The sequence below is a fragment of the Triticum aestivum genome, chromosome 2A (assembly GCF_018294505.1).
Source record: "Triticum aestivum cultivar Chinese Spring chromosome 2A, IWGSC CS RefSeq v2.1, whole genome shotgun sequence".
NCBI classification, from domain to species: domain Eukaryota; kingdom Viridiplantae; phylum Streptophyta; class Magnoliopsida; order Poales; family Poaceae; genus Triticum; species Triticum aestivum.
The window spans coordinates 478,638,775-478,655,198 of NC_057797.1; the positions used below are offsets into that span (position 1 = coordinate 478,638,775).

The following is a 16,424-nucleotide window of genomic DNA, read 5'->3' on the forward strand; positions in this document are numbered from 1 at the left end:
TCTATAATTTTTTTATTGCCCCATGCTATTATATTATCTATTTTGGATGTCAATGGGCTTTATTTTACACTTTTATACCATTTTTGGGACTAACCTACTAAGTGGAGGCCCAACCCAAATTGTTGTTTTTGCCTATTTTAGGGTTTTGAAGAAAAGGAATATCAAACGGAGTCCAAACGGAATGAAACCTTCGGGAACGTGATTTTCTCAACAAACGTGATCTAGGAGACTTGGAGTGGGCGTCAAGAAACAACGGAGGAAGCCACATGGCAGGGGGCGCGCCTACCCCCCTGGGCGCGCCCTCCACCCTTGTGGGCCCTCCGTTGCTCCACTGACGTACTTCTTCCTCCTATATATATCCACGTACCCCCCAAACATCCAGGAGCACCACGAAAACCTAATTCCACCGCTGCAACCTTCTGTACCCGAGAGATCCCATCTTGGGGCCTTTTCCGGAGCTCCGCCGGAGGGGGCATTGATCATGGAGGGCCTCTACATCAACTCCATGGCCTCTCCGGTGATGTGTGAGCAGTTTACTTCAGACCTATGAGTCCATAGTTATTAGCTAGATGGCTTCTTCTCTCTCTTTGGATCTCAATACAAAGTTCTCCTCGATCTTCTTGGAGATCTATTCGATGTGATCTTCTTTTGCGGTGTGTTTTATCGAGATCCGATGAATTGTGTGTTTATTATCCAGATTATCTATGAACAATATTTGATTCTCCTCTGAATTCTTTTATGTATGATTGGTTTATCTTTGCAAGTTTCTTTAAATTATCAATTTGGTTTGGCCTACTAGATTGATCTTTCTTGCAATGGGAGAAGTGCTTAGCTTTGGGTTCAATCTTGCGCTGCTCGATCCCAGTGACAGAAAGGGAACCGCCACGTATTGTATTGTTGCCATCGAGGATAAAAAGATGGGGTTTATATCATATTGCGTGAGTTTATCCCTCTACATCATGTCATCTTCCTTAAAGCATTACTATGTTCTTATGAAGTTAATACTCTAGATGCATGCTGGACAGCGGTCGATGTGTGGAGTAATAGTAGTAGATGCAGAATCGTTTCGGTCTACTTGTCTCGGACGTGATGCCTATATACATGATCATACCTAGATACTCTCATAACTATGCTCAATTCTATCAATTGCTCGACAGTAATTCGTTTACCCACCGTAATACTTATGCTCTTGAGAGAAGCCACTAGTGAAACCTATGGCCCCCGGGTCTATCTTCCATCATATTAATCTTCCAACACTTAGTTATTCCCTTTGTCGTTTCTTTTACTTTGCATCTTTATTTCTCTTTATCATAAAAATACCAAAAATATTACCTTATCATATCTATCAGATCTCACACTCTCGTAAGTGACCGTGAAGGGCTTGACAACCCCTTTATCGCGTTGGTTGCGAGGTTCTTATTTGTTTGTGTAGGTGTGTGGGACTTGAGCGTGATCTCCTACTGGATTGATACCTTGGTTCTCAAAAACCGAGGGAAATACTTACGCTACTTTGTTGCATCACCCTTTCCTCTTGAAGGGAAAACCAACGAAGTGCTCAAGAGGTAGCATTGTGCGTCCGCCACCGCGTTCGGACGCCAGACGACCGCATTGCCTCCGGTGAGGCGGCGCGACACCTTGCGGTGGATCCTTGTGGCATTCAGGTGGACGTAATGGATTCCCGACAAAAGGAGTCCGAACGCTGACGTCGGACGGCCTCCTCCCGGGAGTGGCGGAGCACAAGCCGGACGGTCATCTCCTCCTTGGGGTCACGTGGGATGAGCTCGAGGTCGACGGATTTGGAGGTGCAGGACTCATATCCGCTGCCCGCCATGCCGGAGAGGGCCGAAGATCGCGGGAGGGGAGCTTGGGTGGCGGAGTGGAGTGGCTAGGGTTTGGACCGGGAAGTGGATGGGGACGAATATATATGGGGTTCTGGTGAGCCAGCATGGGCCGAATTCAATGTGGCACACGCGTCCGGTCATGCACAGACCTCCCCATATCTGCCCCGTATTTTGGGCTGGATATGAGGGGTGCCGGTCAGCCCGGACGTTTGAGGCCGGTTTGAGGTGCATGTCTGGGTTGGCTTTTTTGTCCAGTCATTGACCGAGTCGTACGCGTCACTAGCTGAGCTATTCTCTTCTATCTTGTAGGCAAAGTACTTGTCAAATGTCTCATACCTCTCGACATGGGCATGAGTCTGAAATACCAATTTCAACTCTTGGAATATCTTATATGTTTCGTGGCATTCAAAATGTTTTTAAAGTCCCGGTTCTAAGCCGTAAAGCATGGTGCACTAAACTATCAAGTAGTCATCATATCAAGCTTGTCAAACGTTCATAATGTCTATATCTACTCCTGTAATAGGTCTGTCACCTAGCGGTGCATCAAGTACATAATTTTTCTGTGCAGCAACGAGGATAAGTCTCAGATCACGGACCCAGTTCGCATCATCGCTACTATCATCTTTCAACTTAGTTTTCTCTAAGAACATATCAAAAATAAAACAGGGGAGCTATACACAAGCTATTGATCTACAACATAGATATGCAAATACTATTAGGACTAAGTTAATGATAAATTAAGTTCAATTAATCACATTACTTAAAAACTCCCACTTAGTTAGACATCCCTCGAGTCATCTAAATAATCACGTGATCCATATCAATTAAACCATGTCCGATCACCACGTGAGATGGAGTAGTTTTCAATGGTGCACATCTCTATGTTGATCATATCTACTATATGATTCACGTTCGACATTTCAGTCTCCAGTGTTCTGAGGCCATGTCTGTACATGCTAGACTCGTCAAGTTTAACCCGAGTATTCTGCATGTGCAAAACTGTCTTGCACTCGTTGTATGTGAACTAGAGCTTATCACACCCGATCATCCCATGATGTGTCAGCACGACGAACTGTTGCAACGGTGCATACTCAGGGATAACACTTATACCTTGAAATTTTAGTAAGGGATCATCTTATAATATTACCGCCGTACTAAGCAAAACAAGATGCATAAAAAATAAACATCACATGCAATCAAAATGTGATATGATATGACCATCATCATCTTATACCTTTGATCTTCATCTCCAAAGCACCGCCATGATTTCCTTCGCCCATTAAATTGCTGGCGCTCACACGTGCTAAGATAACACGCGGCTCATGGGACCATTTGACTTTTTAAAAAGTTCACAAACTTGGTTTTTTAAGTTCACAAAATTGAAAAAGATCACAAATTTTGAGAATATTTCAAGAATTCATTTTTTTACAAATTGGAAAAAAGTTCGCTAATTTGAAACAAGTCCATTAATTTGAATGTTTTTATGAATTATTAATGTTTGCGGATTCAAAAATAATAATTTGAAATTGTTCGTGAAATTGAAAAAGTTCATAGATTCAAAAAAAGGATTAAAAAAGAATTCATATATTTGGGGAAAGTTCATGAATTTGAAAATAAAACATGAAATAGAAATAAAAGCAGAGAAAAACTTAGTCCCGAACAAACAAAAAATAAAACAGCCCAGAAAACCCGCTGTGAACCTTCTAGGGTTCCCAAAACCGATGCAATGAAATATGCTAGTATGGGTCGGTCTACTTAAAAAACATAGCGAAGGGACCTGAGTGCCCTGTATTAGGTACGAAGTAAACGATATTATTATTTTTGCTGTTGGTTCAGTGCAATTTTCAAACTTCGACGGACGGCGTACAATCAGAGGAGAAAGAATACTAGTATGCTTTTTAATGTATTTTTTTTGAAATTCAAACCGTTCCTATTTATTCATAAAAGGCAGGAATCTCTGCCGATAGAATGTGCAAGATACAATCAGGCGGTTGGTGTAACCAGACCTTACATAAGTCATTAGAAACCCCTTCTCTAGCTAGCGCATGTGCTGCACCATTCGCCGAGCGACGAACCCAGGTAATCTTCCACTGCTCCCGCGCCTGCAACATCATTTGCACCTCTTCTACTAATGGTCCCAGCATGGACAAGTCCTTCTCCCTGTTCTGAAGCTTGCTAGCTATCTCTTTGCTATCTGTCTCAATATGCAGACGATTGGCATTAAACTCATCTGCTAATTGAACTGCTCGTCGACAAGCATGCAGTTCACTAGCCACAGGATCCGTGCACCCAGACAAGACATGGCATGCGCCTCCAAAGAAAGCCCCTTCATGATTCCTGAATACAACACCGGCTCCTCCTTTTGATCCCACTTTGGACGTAGCACCATCCACGTTTACTTTGATCCAGCCCAACTCTGGGGGTACCCATTTCTGCACTGGAGTAGGTTTCGGCCTCCTGCTCGTACTTCCGTTCGTAGCCTGCCATTGTTCGTAGACATGTAATTTTGTTTTTTACTGGTCGTTCTATGTCCAATTATCTATCCGTTGGGTCATTTTTGATATCAATCAGATCTAATGATGTCTTTGTTAAGAAAAAAGTAAAGGGCGCTATGGGCGCCAAATAAATCCGTTTGCCTAAATATATACGGAGTTGAAAATGAAGGCCTAGCCCATACGAAGAAGCTGACCGTCCAGCCGCGGGAAAAGCACACCCATTTCCCGCCAAACTCGGAAGAAAAATCCCCAATCCCCTTCCCCTACCCCCCGCCGCAGAGGAGAGAGAGAGAGAGAGAGAGAGAGAGAGAGAGAGAGACTCATTCCGCCGCGCTTGGAACCAAACACCCACAGCCATGGAAATCGTGCGATCCCAACGGCAGCTCGCGGCGGCGGCCGCAGCCGCCAGCGGCGGAGGCAGCGGCGCGGGGGCCCTGCCAACGTACCGTGTGGCGCCGCAGCTGGAGGTGCGGCTGGAGGAGTTCGAGCTCTTCGCCATCGACCGCCTGCGAGGTGCGTTGACCAGCCTTCGTTTCGTGGGGCAATTTTTGGCTCGTTCTGCCGCGCACCTCTTTAGATCTGGTTATTAACAGTTAGCGTTTCATGCGAATTTTCTGTGCTGTGTTGGTTAGTCCTGAAGGGGATCTCGGATGGGCTATCGCGGGGGAAGAGGCCAGAGGAGATGGAGAAACTGGTGAGCCATTCTTTCTTGCTCCGTTGATCTATTTCTGTGCCTTCCGTGAGAAAGCTACATTTTTGGGAGTTTTTGCAGATTTTTGGTACAAGCAGGTGAAAGTATCAGTAAATCTTGCTGCGTGTAGACCTCGATCTGAGTTTGATTTAGAAGAGACGCATGGGCAATTTATAAGTTGAACTCAGGCTCTTTTAGATGTCCACACGATGATATTTCCATTTTATTATTTGAAAATTTCTTGATAAAATTTAATGTGTTATAAATTGAAGTTGCGAGTGTTTCTTAGATCGAGTATATATTAAGGTAAATTTTTGGTAAGTCTAGTTATGGATTTAGCATATGCTTCTCCTTGATATCCAGGCAAGCAAGTTAAATGTAGATATCTGAAGCCTTGTTATGAATGGTGATTAAATGTTTGAATCAAACTAAAATGTATGCTTCTCCTTGACACTTAGGTAAGTGAATTGTGGAAGGCACATATGAGGCACCAGGATCCAGCAGAGGCTTTGAACAAGGACATAATATCTCACTTTGTGCTCCGTCTTGTATACTGCAGAACGTAAGCATAACATTCTTGCAGTTACATTTTGGATTCATCAGGCTGGTGGTTTGTTTCTGTGATTTTGATCAACTTATTGGAACACTGTTTGTTTACCTACCTTCTAGGGAGGAATTGCGTAAGTGGTTTCTCTCCATGGAAAATACACTGTTTCGGTATCGCTTTCGTCTCGAGAGTCCTGAATCACAGGTGGCTTCTTCTCTATTTATCATGTAACTGAACTAAAGGAAAATAATATACTCCATATGTTGTAACCATGCCTGTCCTACTGTCTTTTTCAGAGGCTTCTTATGAGTGAGTTTCAGCTTCCATACAAAGCATTGCCACACTCGGAATTCGAGGTATAGATTATGGACATTAATAAAATAGTTGAGCACTTGGATGTTGATGCTTCAGAGTAATGTAACTTCTTGGTTTCACGCTGTAGGCTGTGAAAGATAAGTTAAGCCAAGTTGCACGTTCCATCGGTCAATCGGCAAGCGGTATGGAACACTCTTTGCTGGTTTATTTTGATTTGTACCTTGAAAATAAGTGGCACAGGTGCCCACATATTCAATTTGGATTTGTCACTGCTTTTAACTTATTTAGGTGCAGATTTCTATTCCAAGGCATTATAACAAATTACAGAATAATCTGCTTTGGATTACGTCCAATTGTTTGTATGATCTGAAATCACGACTAGTTATGTATTGATACAGTGGATGGACCACTGGGATTGAACTCTGGAGATATCTCTAAAGAAAATGTATTTGCAATGCATAGCAATGTGATGTGAAACTTTTAGTACTTCAACCTTTGTCACCATTTGTCAATTGCTCTTTATGCTGTTCAAGTAGAAATGTTCTTATTGGCATTTGTGTTCTTGAACTTATGAGCTAACTTTTTGTATTTCATTTTGCAGTTGAATCTGTGTTCTTCAAGGTATGTGCACAGTCTATCTTAGTTTGAAATCCCATATTTTTGTTTTAAGTTTTTGTTCCTGTGATTGAGCAACCTAACTAAATAATGCTTAAACCCAATTAAGGTACCTTTTGAAGAAGTTCCAGATCTTGTTGCCAGCCGCCGAGTATTCCTTTCAAAGGGCTATGCTTATGTTGCGATGAGTCAGGTTTGATGTGAACATGAGAATGCACACTTCTTATTTGGTTAATGCCCATGCTAAACATATCTGCATAAATATGCCAGGTGGTTTCACTTGTGGTAACTCAGTTCCGCTGCAATATCTCAAAGGCACTTGTTTTAACAAATAGGTAAATGGTAACCTTGTATTTTTCAAAGTTGTACCTGCTTATTTTGTAGGAAATATTTCTTGTGGTCTTGATATATGCTACCTGATTGTGTATTTTTAACAATATTGTATCTCCCTTGTACCTTATGCATACATAACAATAGTGTTCTTTGTCTCATTGATCAGCCTCCATTCATGTTTAGACAAATAAAAGACTTGAGTTTGTAGTTGTTTGCATGATTACATCGTTTCATTACTTTGAACTTCCCTTCCATCTTGGCATTCGTTTTTGAACTTAGCACTTGTATGGCTGTATATGAGTAAAGACAATCTCTAATACCTGAAACAATTCAAGCACAGGAAATGGACTGCGACCATTAAGGAACAAGAAAAGGACAGGTTGACTCCTGTAAGTATAAATGCACAATTCCCAGTTTTTTTCTCAGGCTTATCTTCTAGTAACATGTATGATGTATATTTCTTGAACAGATTGTTGAGGCGTTAAGCAATGCATATTTTGGACCTGATTACTCTCAGGTATACTGTTACACCTGTACTTTTCAACACATTATTTTTGATGCTTCACTAAATTACTGAACCTTTTGGTTTATAATCAATATTTTATACAGCCAAATGATGCTACCGAGATTTCGCCGAAGGATATTGATCAACTGGCTAGAACTTCTTTCCCTCTTTGTATGCGCCATATGCTAGAGAAGGTCAGGCACCTTAAAAGTTATGTACATGGCTTACCTCTTGATCAGGTTATTCAGTGTTTGCTTTTTGGCAGTTGAGAGAAAACCATCATCTCAAACACGGGGGTAGAATGCAGTTTGGTCTTTTCCTCAAGGTAACACGATGAGTTAAAGCTGAATCTTAGTTTCATAAGCGCCAATAATTTATTTTATGTATGCCGTGTTAATGTACTTCTGAAATTTTATTATTTAGGGTGCTGGGCTAAAGCTGGAGGATGCTCTCACATTTTGGAGATCGGAATTCTCTCAGAAGGTACCTGTACTTTTCCTGGTGAATATATGAATCTGCAGCTTTATTTTTGTGGAAGTGTCCAAGAAAACTTTTAATGTTGAGAAACCATATGCAAACCTCCCAGTGTTTTTATGATGTTGAAGTTGTGTTAAGCAATACTTTTTGTATGACTACTTACTGCACTCTTACCTGTAGTGCTGTAAGTTAATCAGATATAGTTTCTAGTCTCTATTGCTTCACTGATGCTGAATCTCTTACGGATAAGGTTGGCTCTGAGCGATTTGACAAGGAATATGCATATAGTATCAGACACAATTATGGAAAAGAAGGAAAACGAACGGTAAGCCCCTTGTTCTATGTACATAACTTAATATTAGTAACTCTTGCCGTTTTTGGTGGAAAATTGATAACCTGTTAAATGGTTGCTGCAGGATTACACTTCATATTCATGTCAAAAGATCATCTCCGCTACACCTGGTGTTGGTGATCATCATGGTTGCCCTTATCGACATTTTGGGTATTATTCTCATTCATAGTGTCCTCTTTAAATAATAGTTATCAGAATAGCTAAAAGCTTATATTTTTTGTGGTTACCCTGAACTTTCTTCTAGCGTTAATTGCCTAACAATGTCTCTGAAGTATGAGAATATGGGGCCTTGTATTCTGCATGTTAAAGGTTTTGGACTGACCTGAATGGCAGCATGTTGAATCCAAAAGAATCCAGGAAATTTACTGAATTGCTCCTAATATTTGTTTCATGTGTTTACCCCCCTTTTTTGTGTTGTATTCGTAGTGAAGAGAACCTGAGAGCAGCTCTCAACAATATGGGTGTCGGTGGAAATGCTTTGGAAGGGATACTCGATAAAGTGAAGAACAGGCATTATCAGGTACTTTACCCCAGTCCTTAGTTTCATTAGCAGTGTTCTATTATCGACTAACCAAATCATCTGATCCATGTGACAATGCAGCTAGCTTGCACAATGACTTTTGAGGCAACTCATGGTGTCTCATGTGATACCGGAATCAATCATCCTAATCAGTATTTCAGCGAAAGCCAGAAAGTCTTGCAAGCTAAGGTGAGTTAGATAGTTGATTACCCATGAAACCGTGATTCCTTCTTTTTTTCAGTATATAAGGAATTCGAATTGACACTAATATTGGTTCATTCTGCAGAACCAAACAGTACAGAGTCAGTTATCGACCTAAGTTGGGATGCTCCTGCAGAAAGCAGTCCATCCACCAAGTAGAAACCCAGGTTTTCACACTACTGTTTTGGAAGTTGTAACTTTGTACTTGATGATTGAATGTTAACTGCATTTTGTCCATTGTATGACATTTCTAATGTGCGACAGCAATTACTGTAGATGTGCTGCTCACCATTTTTTTTCGGACCTGCGATGAATATTTCTGCTGCCATTCGATTTTCTCAAATATATAATGCTCATGATACTTAGCTTTGAGCATTTATCTTCTTTTTGGAGGAAACCGCCAGGAGCATTGCCTTTTCAGTAGCAGGAGTGATTTAGTGGGGCACTGTTTTACAGTACCAAGACCAAAGAAACCCTCAATCCTACAGTAGTCTACACCCAAATGTCTGTAGCACTAACTGCCTGTCGATTATTGTCCCCAAAGCTAGAGAAGCCACCTCATGGTAGTTCATCCTAATATTTTTTTTAGAAAATGGAAGATATTATCCTAGTTGCATTGAAAATTATCTTGTTGCACTCTTTCCAGACCTTCCATAGGATGTATAGGATTTGACTGCTCCTGCCAACTGTATTTTGGTGTAACAATGTAGTCCCTTCCCTCAATTCATCCACTGATTCAAAGGACCGCATGTTCACTATGCTCCCAATCGCAAGCCACTGTTTATCAAATTGCCAACTTGAATGATAAAGGGCACTGAATACACTTGTGGAGGGCCGTCTCATGGGCTCGAAGGCAAACCCAAACTTGTTGTAAGGCCACTCCCTCACCGCAAGGACATGATGCACCTATGAAACATCGGGCAGGAGAAGAGTCTACGTTTTGGCTCCGTGTGGGCTTTCCAAATCTTTTTTTCTTGGACCATGCATGAGAGCTGCATGTTTCATTAAGATGATACAACACCAAAAAGGCATGACCCATACAACATCATAGAGACACGACCCAACTGCAGAACCAAACCGACCTAAAACCGCCAAACCAAGAATTGACGGTCTGTGGCTAGAAGACCATCAAACCCAACCTAGACAAGAGCAATAGTGCCGCGTATGACATGAAATCAGGAAAACATCCACTACAAGAGCTTGTGCAACAGTCGGCAACAACATGACCCAAACATGACTACAACGACGACAATGACTAAAGCACAAGCAACACATGGACTAGTCCACCACCAACCTTGAACAAACACCACTTGCTTGAGCATAGGCATGGCATTGCGTCATCGAGTGAACGAGGCCACCAGCCCAACGCTATTGGACCAGCCGCCACTAAGGCCATAGGAGGACTGCGGGGTGGACGGACATGAACCGAGGGGGAGCAGGAGGGGCGTGCGAGCAGCAAAGAGGGCGCCAACCGTTACCAACAACCAAGGGGTAGGGGAGCGGGACAAAGGCTAGCTGTGGGGCCAGAAGAGGAGGTTGAACCATTGGAGATGGCCGCACCACTGCAAGCCAATGACATGCAGCCCTCCCAATGACCATGTGGTGCCAGGCTGGTGTGTGACAAGCGATCAAGTCCAACCATCGTTACGAGTCGACGAGAGGCATGAGCACTAGATCCGATGGAATCGCTACCGGATTTGGCCGTGTAGAGAGGAAGAAGGTTTGGGATGCAACTCGCAATTACATTCATTGGCATCCAATGCTTATATACACGTACAAGTGCAGCTCACGTCCGCAACTAATCCCTACAATCAAGCCATTAGCTAAGAAGATTTAGGAGGCGTGTCTGTTAGCAACCAATCCTAAGGAACCGGTTCTACTCCTACGACGCATAGGCTGGATCGAATTTCCTCAAAGGTTGATGTCGGTAGCCCCTTTGCCATCATATTCGTAGACAGCTGGGCTGTGGGAACATGATGAACACAAATACGCACGAGAGCCACCTGCTCACGCATGAAATAGATGTCGAGTTTGATGTGCTTGTTGCGTCAATGATGCATGGAGTTGGTGGAGAGATAAACGGCAGAGGCGTTGTCACAATACACCTGGTTGCCTTGGAGACATTGCAGTGCAGCTCATGAAGAAGTTGACAAGGCCATGACACACGAACACTCAATGGTAACATTGGCCACAACCTTGTACTTCGCCTTGGTGTTGTAGTGCAACACCGTGGGCTGTCTTTTTGAGGACCACGAGATGAGCGATGGCCTGAGGCAGACGCAATAGTTGGACGTCGAGTGGCGGGTGTCTTGGCAATTGACCCACTCCGTGTCTGAGTACGCCACACTGTCGATTGAGGACGCCACGTGCAAGATGAGCTGAGAACCATGGTGCAACAAATGTACTGGAGAATCGTGTGGAGGCACACCTATTGGAGGACATACTTTAAGTTCAGCCGTGTGAGTGTGAAATACCGTAGTGTGCCAGATGAAGCACTAGAAGGGGGTGTCCGGTGCAGGCGAGCCATCGTGTGTGTAGAGCTTTGCCATGGCGTCTGGGTGTTGCCGCGGGCTTGTAGTTAAGCATGCCGGTGCGCTTGAGCAGCTCGTGTGCATACTTCTGCTGATAGAGGAAGAAGCTGTCCGAGGATGCATCACTTTAATGCCGAGGAAGTAGTGTAGAGGACAAAGGTCCTTGATGGCGAAGTCGGCGCATAGGTGGGCGGTCATATATAGAAGGAGCTTGCTGGAGGACACCGTCAATATGTGTCGTTGATGTAGAACAACAAGTATGCCGTGGCAGCGTCGTGGCAATACACAAAGAGTGAGGCATCAAATTGCATGGAACAAAAGCTGAGTAGTTGAAGGCACGCCGTGATCCGCTAGTACCAATCATGTGGTGCTTGCTTAATCTCCTACAACAAACGAGAGAGTAGACATACATGGTCGGGGTTGTTGCCATCGACGAAGCCGATAGGTTGATGGCAGAAAACCTGTTTGTCGAGGTTGCCGTGAAGGCGCTGAAGACATCCATCTGGTGCACCGGCCAAACATGAGAGACCGTGAGTTAGAGGGCAGTGCAGACCGTGCATCGTTTGACAATCAGCGTGAAGGTGTCAGTGAAGTCGATGCCGGTATGCTGTCGAAAGCTGTGAACCACCCACCGTGCTTTGTACCGCTCGAGAGTGTTGTTGAGACACAACTTATGTTGGAAGACCCACTTCCTACTGATCACATTGGTGTGCCATGGTCGTGGGACGAGTTGCCATGTCTGGTCCTGTTGCAAGGCGTCGAACTCTTTCACGCATGAATTCTCCTACTTCCTTTGTCTTTCGGCAAGACCAACCCTTTCTCTAGCGCGCTAGCCTAGTCTCTCAACATTGCTACCCTTCGCCACGTCAACATTTCTGAATATGTTCCGATTCGTCCTGGCCTAAATGACTCGACCTTCTATGTTTAGAAAACATATTTCTCCCTTGCCTTCCGCTCCTTCCAAATTTGTGATCACGACGATTGGTCTGTTGGCGTGCAAGCCATGAAGCCATGAAGGTTGACCATGACTGGTCCCCCGTTGACGCCACCATCATTCATTGGCTTTACTTGATGGTCTCCTAGGAGATTTTCAACATTGTGGTTTGCGAGGGCGACGACCCCTACTCTGTCTGGACGAAGGTTGCGGCCCCTTCCAGACAACAATGTGCAACACATCGTCTTCCTCCTGCATGAGTTCTTCGGCCTCTACTAGGGTGATTCCTCCATTGATGAGTAATTCATGCACAATAAGATGATCGTCCACGAAATGCGCGAGGTCGACACGTTGGTCACGAACTTCCGCTCTAATACCATGTAGAGTGGGATGCAACTCACAATTATATATTCATTGGCATCTAGTGCTTATATACATGTACATGTGTAGCTCATGTTCACGATTAATCCCTACTATCAAGCCATTAGTTGAGAGGATTTAGGAGGCGTGGCGGTTAGCAACATTTCCTAAGGAATCGGCTCTATTGTGTGCATGTGCTATCGAGATGAACAAGAGGAGCTGGATCTGGCTTAGATGACCGAGATGGGAAGGGGGATGACGGGGACGACCTAGGAATGAAGGGAGCATGCCGGGAACAACCAATAACATGACCAGAGACCACCATCCATTTGTCGACCATATTAGGAGCATGGACAATCCAAAGCAAAGTGCGACGGGTGCCTCATTGCCGCCGTCCTTGGTGGCCGCAATGACTTAGCTGGTGGCAAGGAGGGGGAGATGGTGGGTAAGGCCAGAGGCGACTAGGGGTTGTTTTCCACTCGAGTCACCCTCCGACTCGGGGGTCTCCTTCCCAAATCTTTCTAGTCTCAAACTTTGTGAAACAATCCTAAAATTTGATTCTATGCACCGCCAAAGAGATTCCCAATCCTCTCATTTCCAACTTATCGAGTCTGCTCTGCTAGGATCAATGCTGGCTGAGCTGATAAGGTTCACAGCTAATCATTTAGCGAATGGGTAACACTTAATCATTTGGAAAACCATGACCAAGTTGTACAATTTCAAACAGTTTTGATGGATATCTTACTTTGATATGGTGTCAACGTGCCGGACATGTGCCATGATACATACTGTTATCTGTCTGTACAACTTCGTTACTATTAGATACACCCTTATAATACAAATCATTGAGAGAGTTGGCATTTTGCCTTTACACGGGCTTCCCAAATCTTGCCATACTTTGAGAAGAGTCTGCATTTTAGCTCTGTGCGGGCTGTCCAAATCTTTCCTGTCCCAATTTCTGGGAAACAACCAAGAAATTTGTTCCTATGCACATGGCACCAGATCAATACCTATTCCTCTCATTTCCACCCAATTAATTCTGCTCTCCTAGGATCAATGCTGGCCAAGCTGATATGGTTTCACAAGCCAAACCTTTAGACATTGTTCCAAATATTGGCCAGTTAATCGCCATCTCGGTTCGTTAATCGCTACTCGGCGGGTCGCCGGATAGCCGATTAATTGATTTATCAGCCGATTAACTAGAAAATTCGCCCGTTTATCCCTACTTAACACCCGACCGATATGCTATCAATTACCGATGTCCTGAACATTGCCTTTAGTGAATGGGTAGAGGTTCATCATTCCGAAAACCATGACTGAGTTGTGCGATGTCCAATAGTTCTGGGTAAAACAAATGGGGAAAATTGTACATATACCACTAAGTTTGGAAAATTATACAAATTTATAATTACAACTGATGTAATAGCTTTGGTACCATTAGCAAGAGATGAAATAGTGTTTATTTGCTACTGATAGCCCTATATGAGGTGAAAAAACACACTTTTAGTTTTGTTTTTGAAATTATATGAAACACATGTTTTCTCTTTTAAGGGTAGTAGGGTCATTTGACCATGGTGAAACTTGTCTGGTCCTTGTCATCAAAGTTTAAAAATATCTACTTGTCATGTTTGCAATGGTACTAGAGCAATTTCTGACGGATGTATGGCAGATGCACAAGTGCACACTCTTGGAGTGGTAGATATACAATATTAATGCATATAATTCAGCTTTCTGCTAGGTATACAATTGGTCCACATAAATAGAAGTGTATTATTTAATCATTCTCAAAAGGAAACTGTTCTATCATTCTCAAACAAGATCTGGCAAAATGGCAAATCATCTAGTTTAGAATAAGGATCATGTTGGTTTCTTGCATAACACAGTATCGTAATAACTGAACACAAGATTTCCATAAAATAGGCAACTCAAGATTTTGGGCAGATGTTAAATTTTGGTTAACAAAGAGTAACTAGGTATGCTACGACAGAACTCATTCCGTGTCTTATTTTCTGTCCCTAAACTCTACAGCAGCTCGGTGTCGAATCAAGAGTGGTGCTTGACTGCAAAGTTGCCAGTACATGGAGATCAAGTTTGCTCATGTTTAGCCTGATGTGTGGAGCGAGTTCTGCTGCTCGCTGGGGTTCGGGGAGTTCCAACTGCCGGTCCATGGCGTCGCATCCTGTGCCACTATTAGCAACATAAGAGAAACTTAATCTATTGTCGTACAACAGTGCTCGGTCAAAATGAGAGCGAATAGAGATTGATATGGATTTTGGTAGTACTGTAATCTTCTAGTACCACCGACTTGTGAACACCCTGATCAGTTGTGCTGCTTCTTGGAGAGGAATATTATGGAGTAGGTACGCATGTTCTTCATTTCATATAGGCATCTGTTGATGTTTTGTAGAAGGCAGAAAAATCACTAAATACTGACCAGAGATATCCTACTGCCATCTTACTGTTAAACATTTGGAACATCAATTTTCTGCTGTTGTCTGGTCAAAGATAAGAACAGTCTTCCTCCTTGAAAAAGGAAACATAAAAAGATAAAAATTGTTACTGAGGTTCAGGACAAACCTACATCATATTACTGGGCATGACTAAGGGCACTGAAGTCAATCAAACAACGTCTTTGATCACATCACATTGCTACCGAATGCATGGACTGTCTCTCTCTCGTGATCTTAGACGTTGGTAACTTTGTATGTTAAGCTCGGATTACATATGTTCAACTCAAACATCATGTGATTTTACAAAACACACGTACGGCATCACTCAAGCAAAACAAGATCGGAAAGCTCGCTATGAATCAGCAGTGTACTTATTCCTCCGGCGCGTCAGCGCTTGTGCATGCCCTCGCGCTTGAGCCGCTCCTGCACCATCGATATGTACAAGGCGGCACGGCGGTCAACGTCAGCGTCGCCTCCTGGTCCGTTGCAGTGCTTGCTGTTGCCAGGCGCCATCACCTGCACAGTGATCACCCCCGGCGGCGGGGCGTCAGCGGCCATGGCGCTGCTGCGGGGGGCATCTCCTTGTTGCCTGCCTGGACCGGTGCGGCAGGGGCCGCCGCCGCTGGCGACCGGGGGTAGAATGGCATCGCCGCCTTGTGCCTCGTTGCTCTGGCACGCTTGTACAAACCGATGTCCATTGCACAGGTGAGGTGTCGTTGTATGTTTGTTCTGTACTTGTGCGGTGTGTAGGCTCGAGGTATTCCGTTCATGTCAATTTATAGTAGTTTCTGAATCCTTCTTTCTAAATGTTTTTCGAAACGGGGAATCCTTCTTTCTAAATGTTAAATAAATTAGTGCACTTCATGACGAATCTAATGATTCTAATTTTGTATTGTGCATACTAATATATTTTTCTTAAAACTTGATCAACTATAGACACATTTGATTTGCACTACATTTTTTGAAACTAAGAGAGCATTACCTGCAAAAAAGAAAGAAAGAGGGAATATCGTGTCCTTGGATGGAATATCCACAACATTCTTTTCTGAGATATGCACTTACTGTTGGACATGATGCACATGCGCGTGCATTGCTCAGTTCACATCAGTAAACAATAACCGAAATAGCGATATGGATTACTTTGCATTCCATCAGACTTCAAGCAGCTCAAATGTGATAAGATCTGATTAACTAGAGATAATATGATCTGTTTTGTCAAAATACACGGTGAACATTGTTCCACATGCATCCACATGA

At 43.4% G+C, this 16,424-nt stretch overlaps 1 protein-coding gene across 1 annotated transcript; it reads left to right on the top strand.

Annotated features, from left to right (window-relative positions):
• Positions 1 to 4,571: 4,571 nt before the first annotated feature.
• LOC123189051 (probable DNA primase large subunit) lies at positions 4,572 to 15,198 on the top strand. The gene is made up of 20 exons (XM_044601367.1): positions 4,572 to 4,849; positions 4,969 to 5,030; positions 5,486 to 5,589; positions 5,697 to 5,778; positions 5,871 to 5,930; positions 6,017 to 6,071; positions 6,491 to 6,510; positions 6,614 to 6,697; positions 6,775 to 6,839; positions 7,178 to 7,226; positions 7,307 to 7,354; positions 7,447 to 7,536; positions 7,608 to 7,667; positions 7,766 to 7,825; positions 8,070 to 8,144; positions 8,236 to 8,321; positions 8,598 to 8,691; positions 8,773 to 8,880; positions 8,978 to 9,059; positions 14,746 to 15,198. Exons 1-19 carry the CDS (start codon positions 4,693 to 4,695, stop codon positions 9,008 to 9,010), a joined length of 1,392 nt encoding a protein of 463 aa, XP_044457302.1. The 5' UTR covers positions 4,572 to 4,692; the 3' UTR covers positions 9,011 to 9,059; positions 14,746 to 15,198.
• The last annotated feature ends 1,226 nt before the right edge of the window (positions 15,199 to 16,424 follow it).

Coding starts and splice junctions, on each gene's coding strand:
- LOC123189051 (XM_044601367.1), top strand. CDS start 4,693: ATGGAAATCGTGCGATCCCAACGGCAGCTCGCGGCGGCGGCCGCAGCC. Junction 5,779..5,870: donor TCGAGAGTCCTGAATCACAG/GTGGCTTCTTCT, acceptor TGTCTTTTTCAG/AGGCTTCTTATGAGTGAGTT. Junction 8,881..8,977: donor AGAAAGTCTTGCAAGCTAAG/GTGAGTTAGATA, acceptor TTCATTCTGCAG/AACCAAACAGTACAGAGTCA.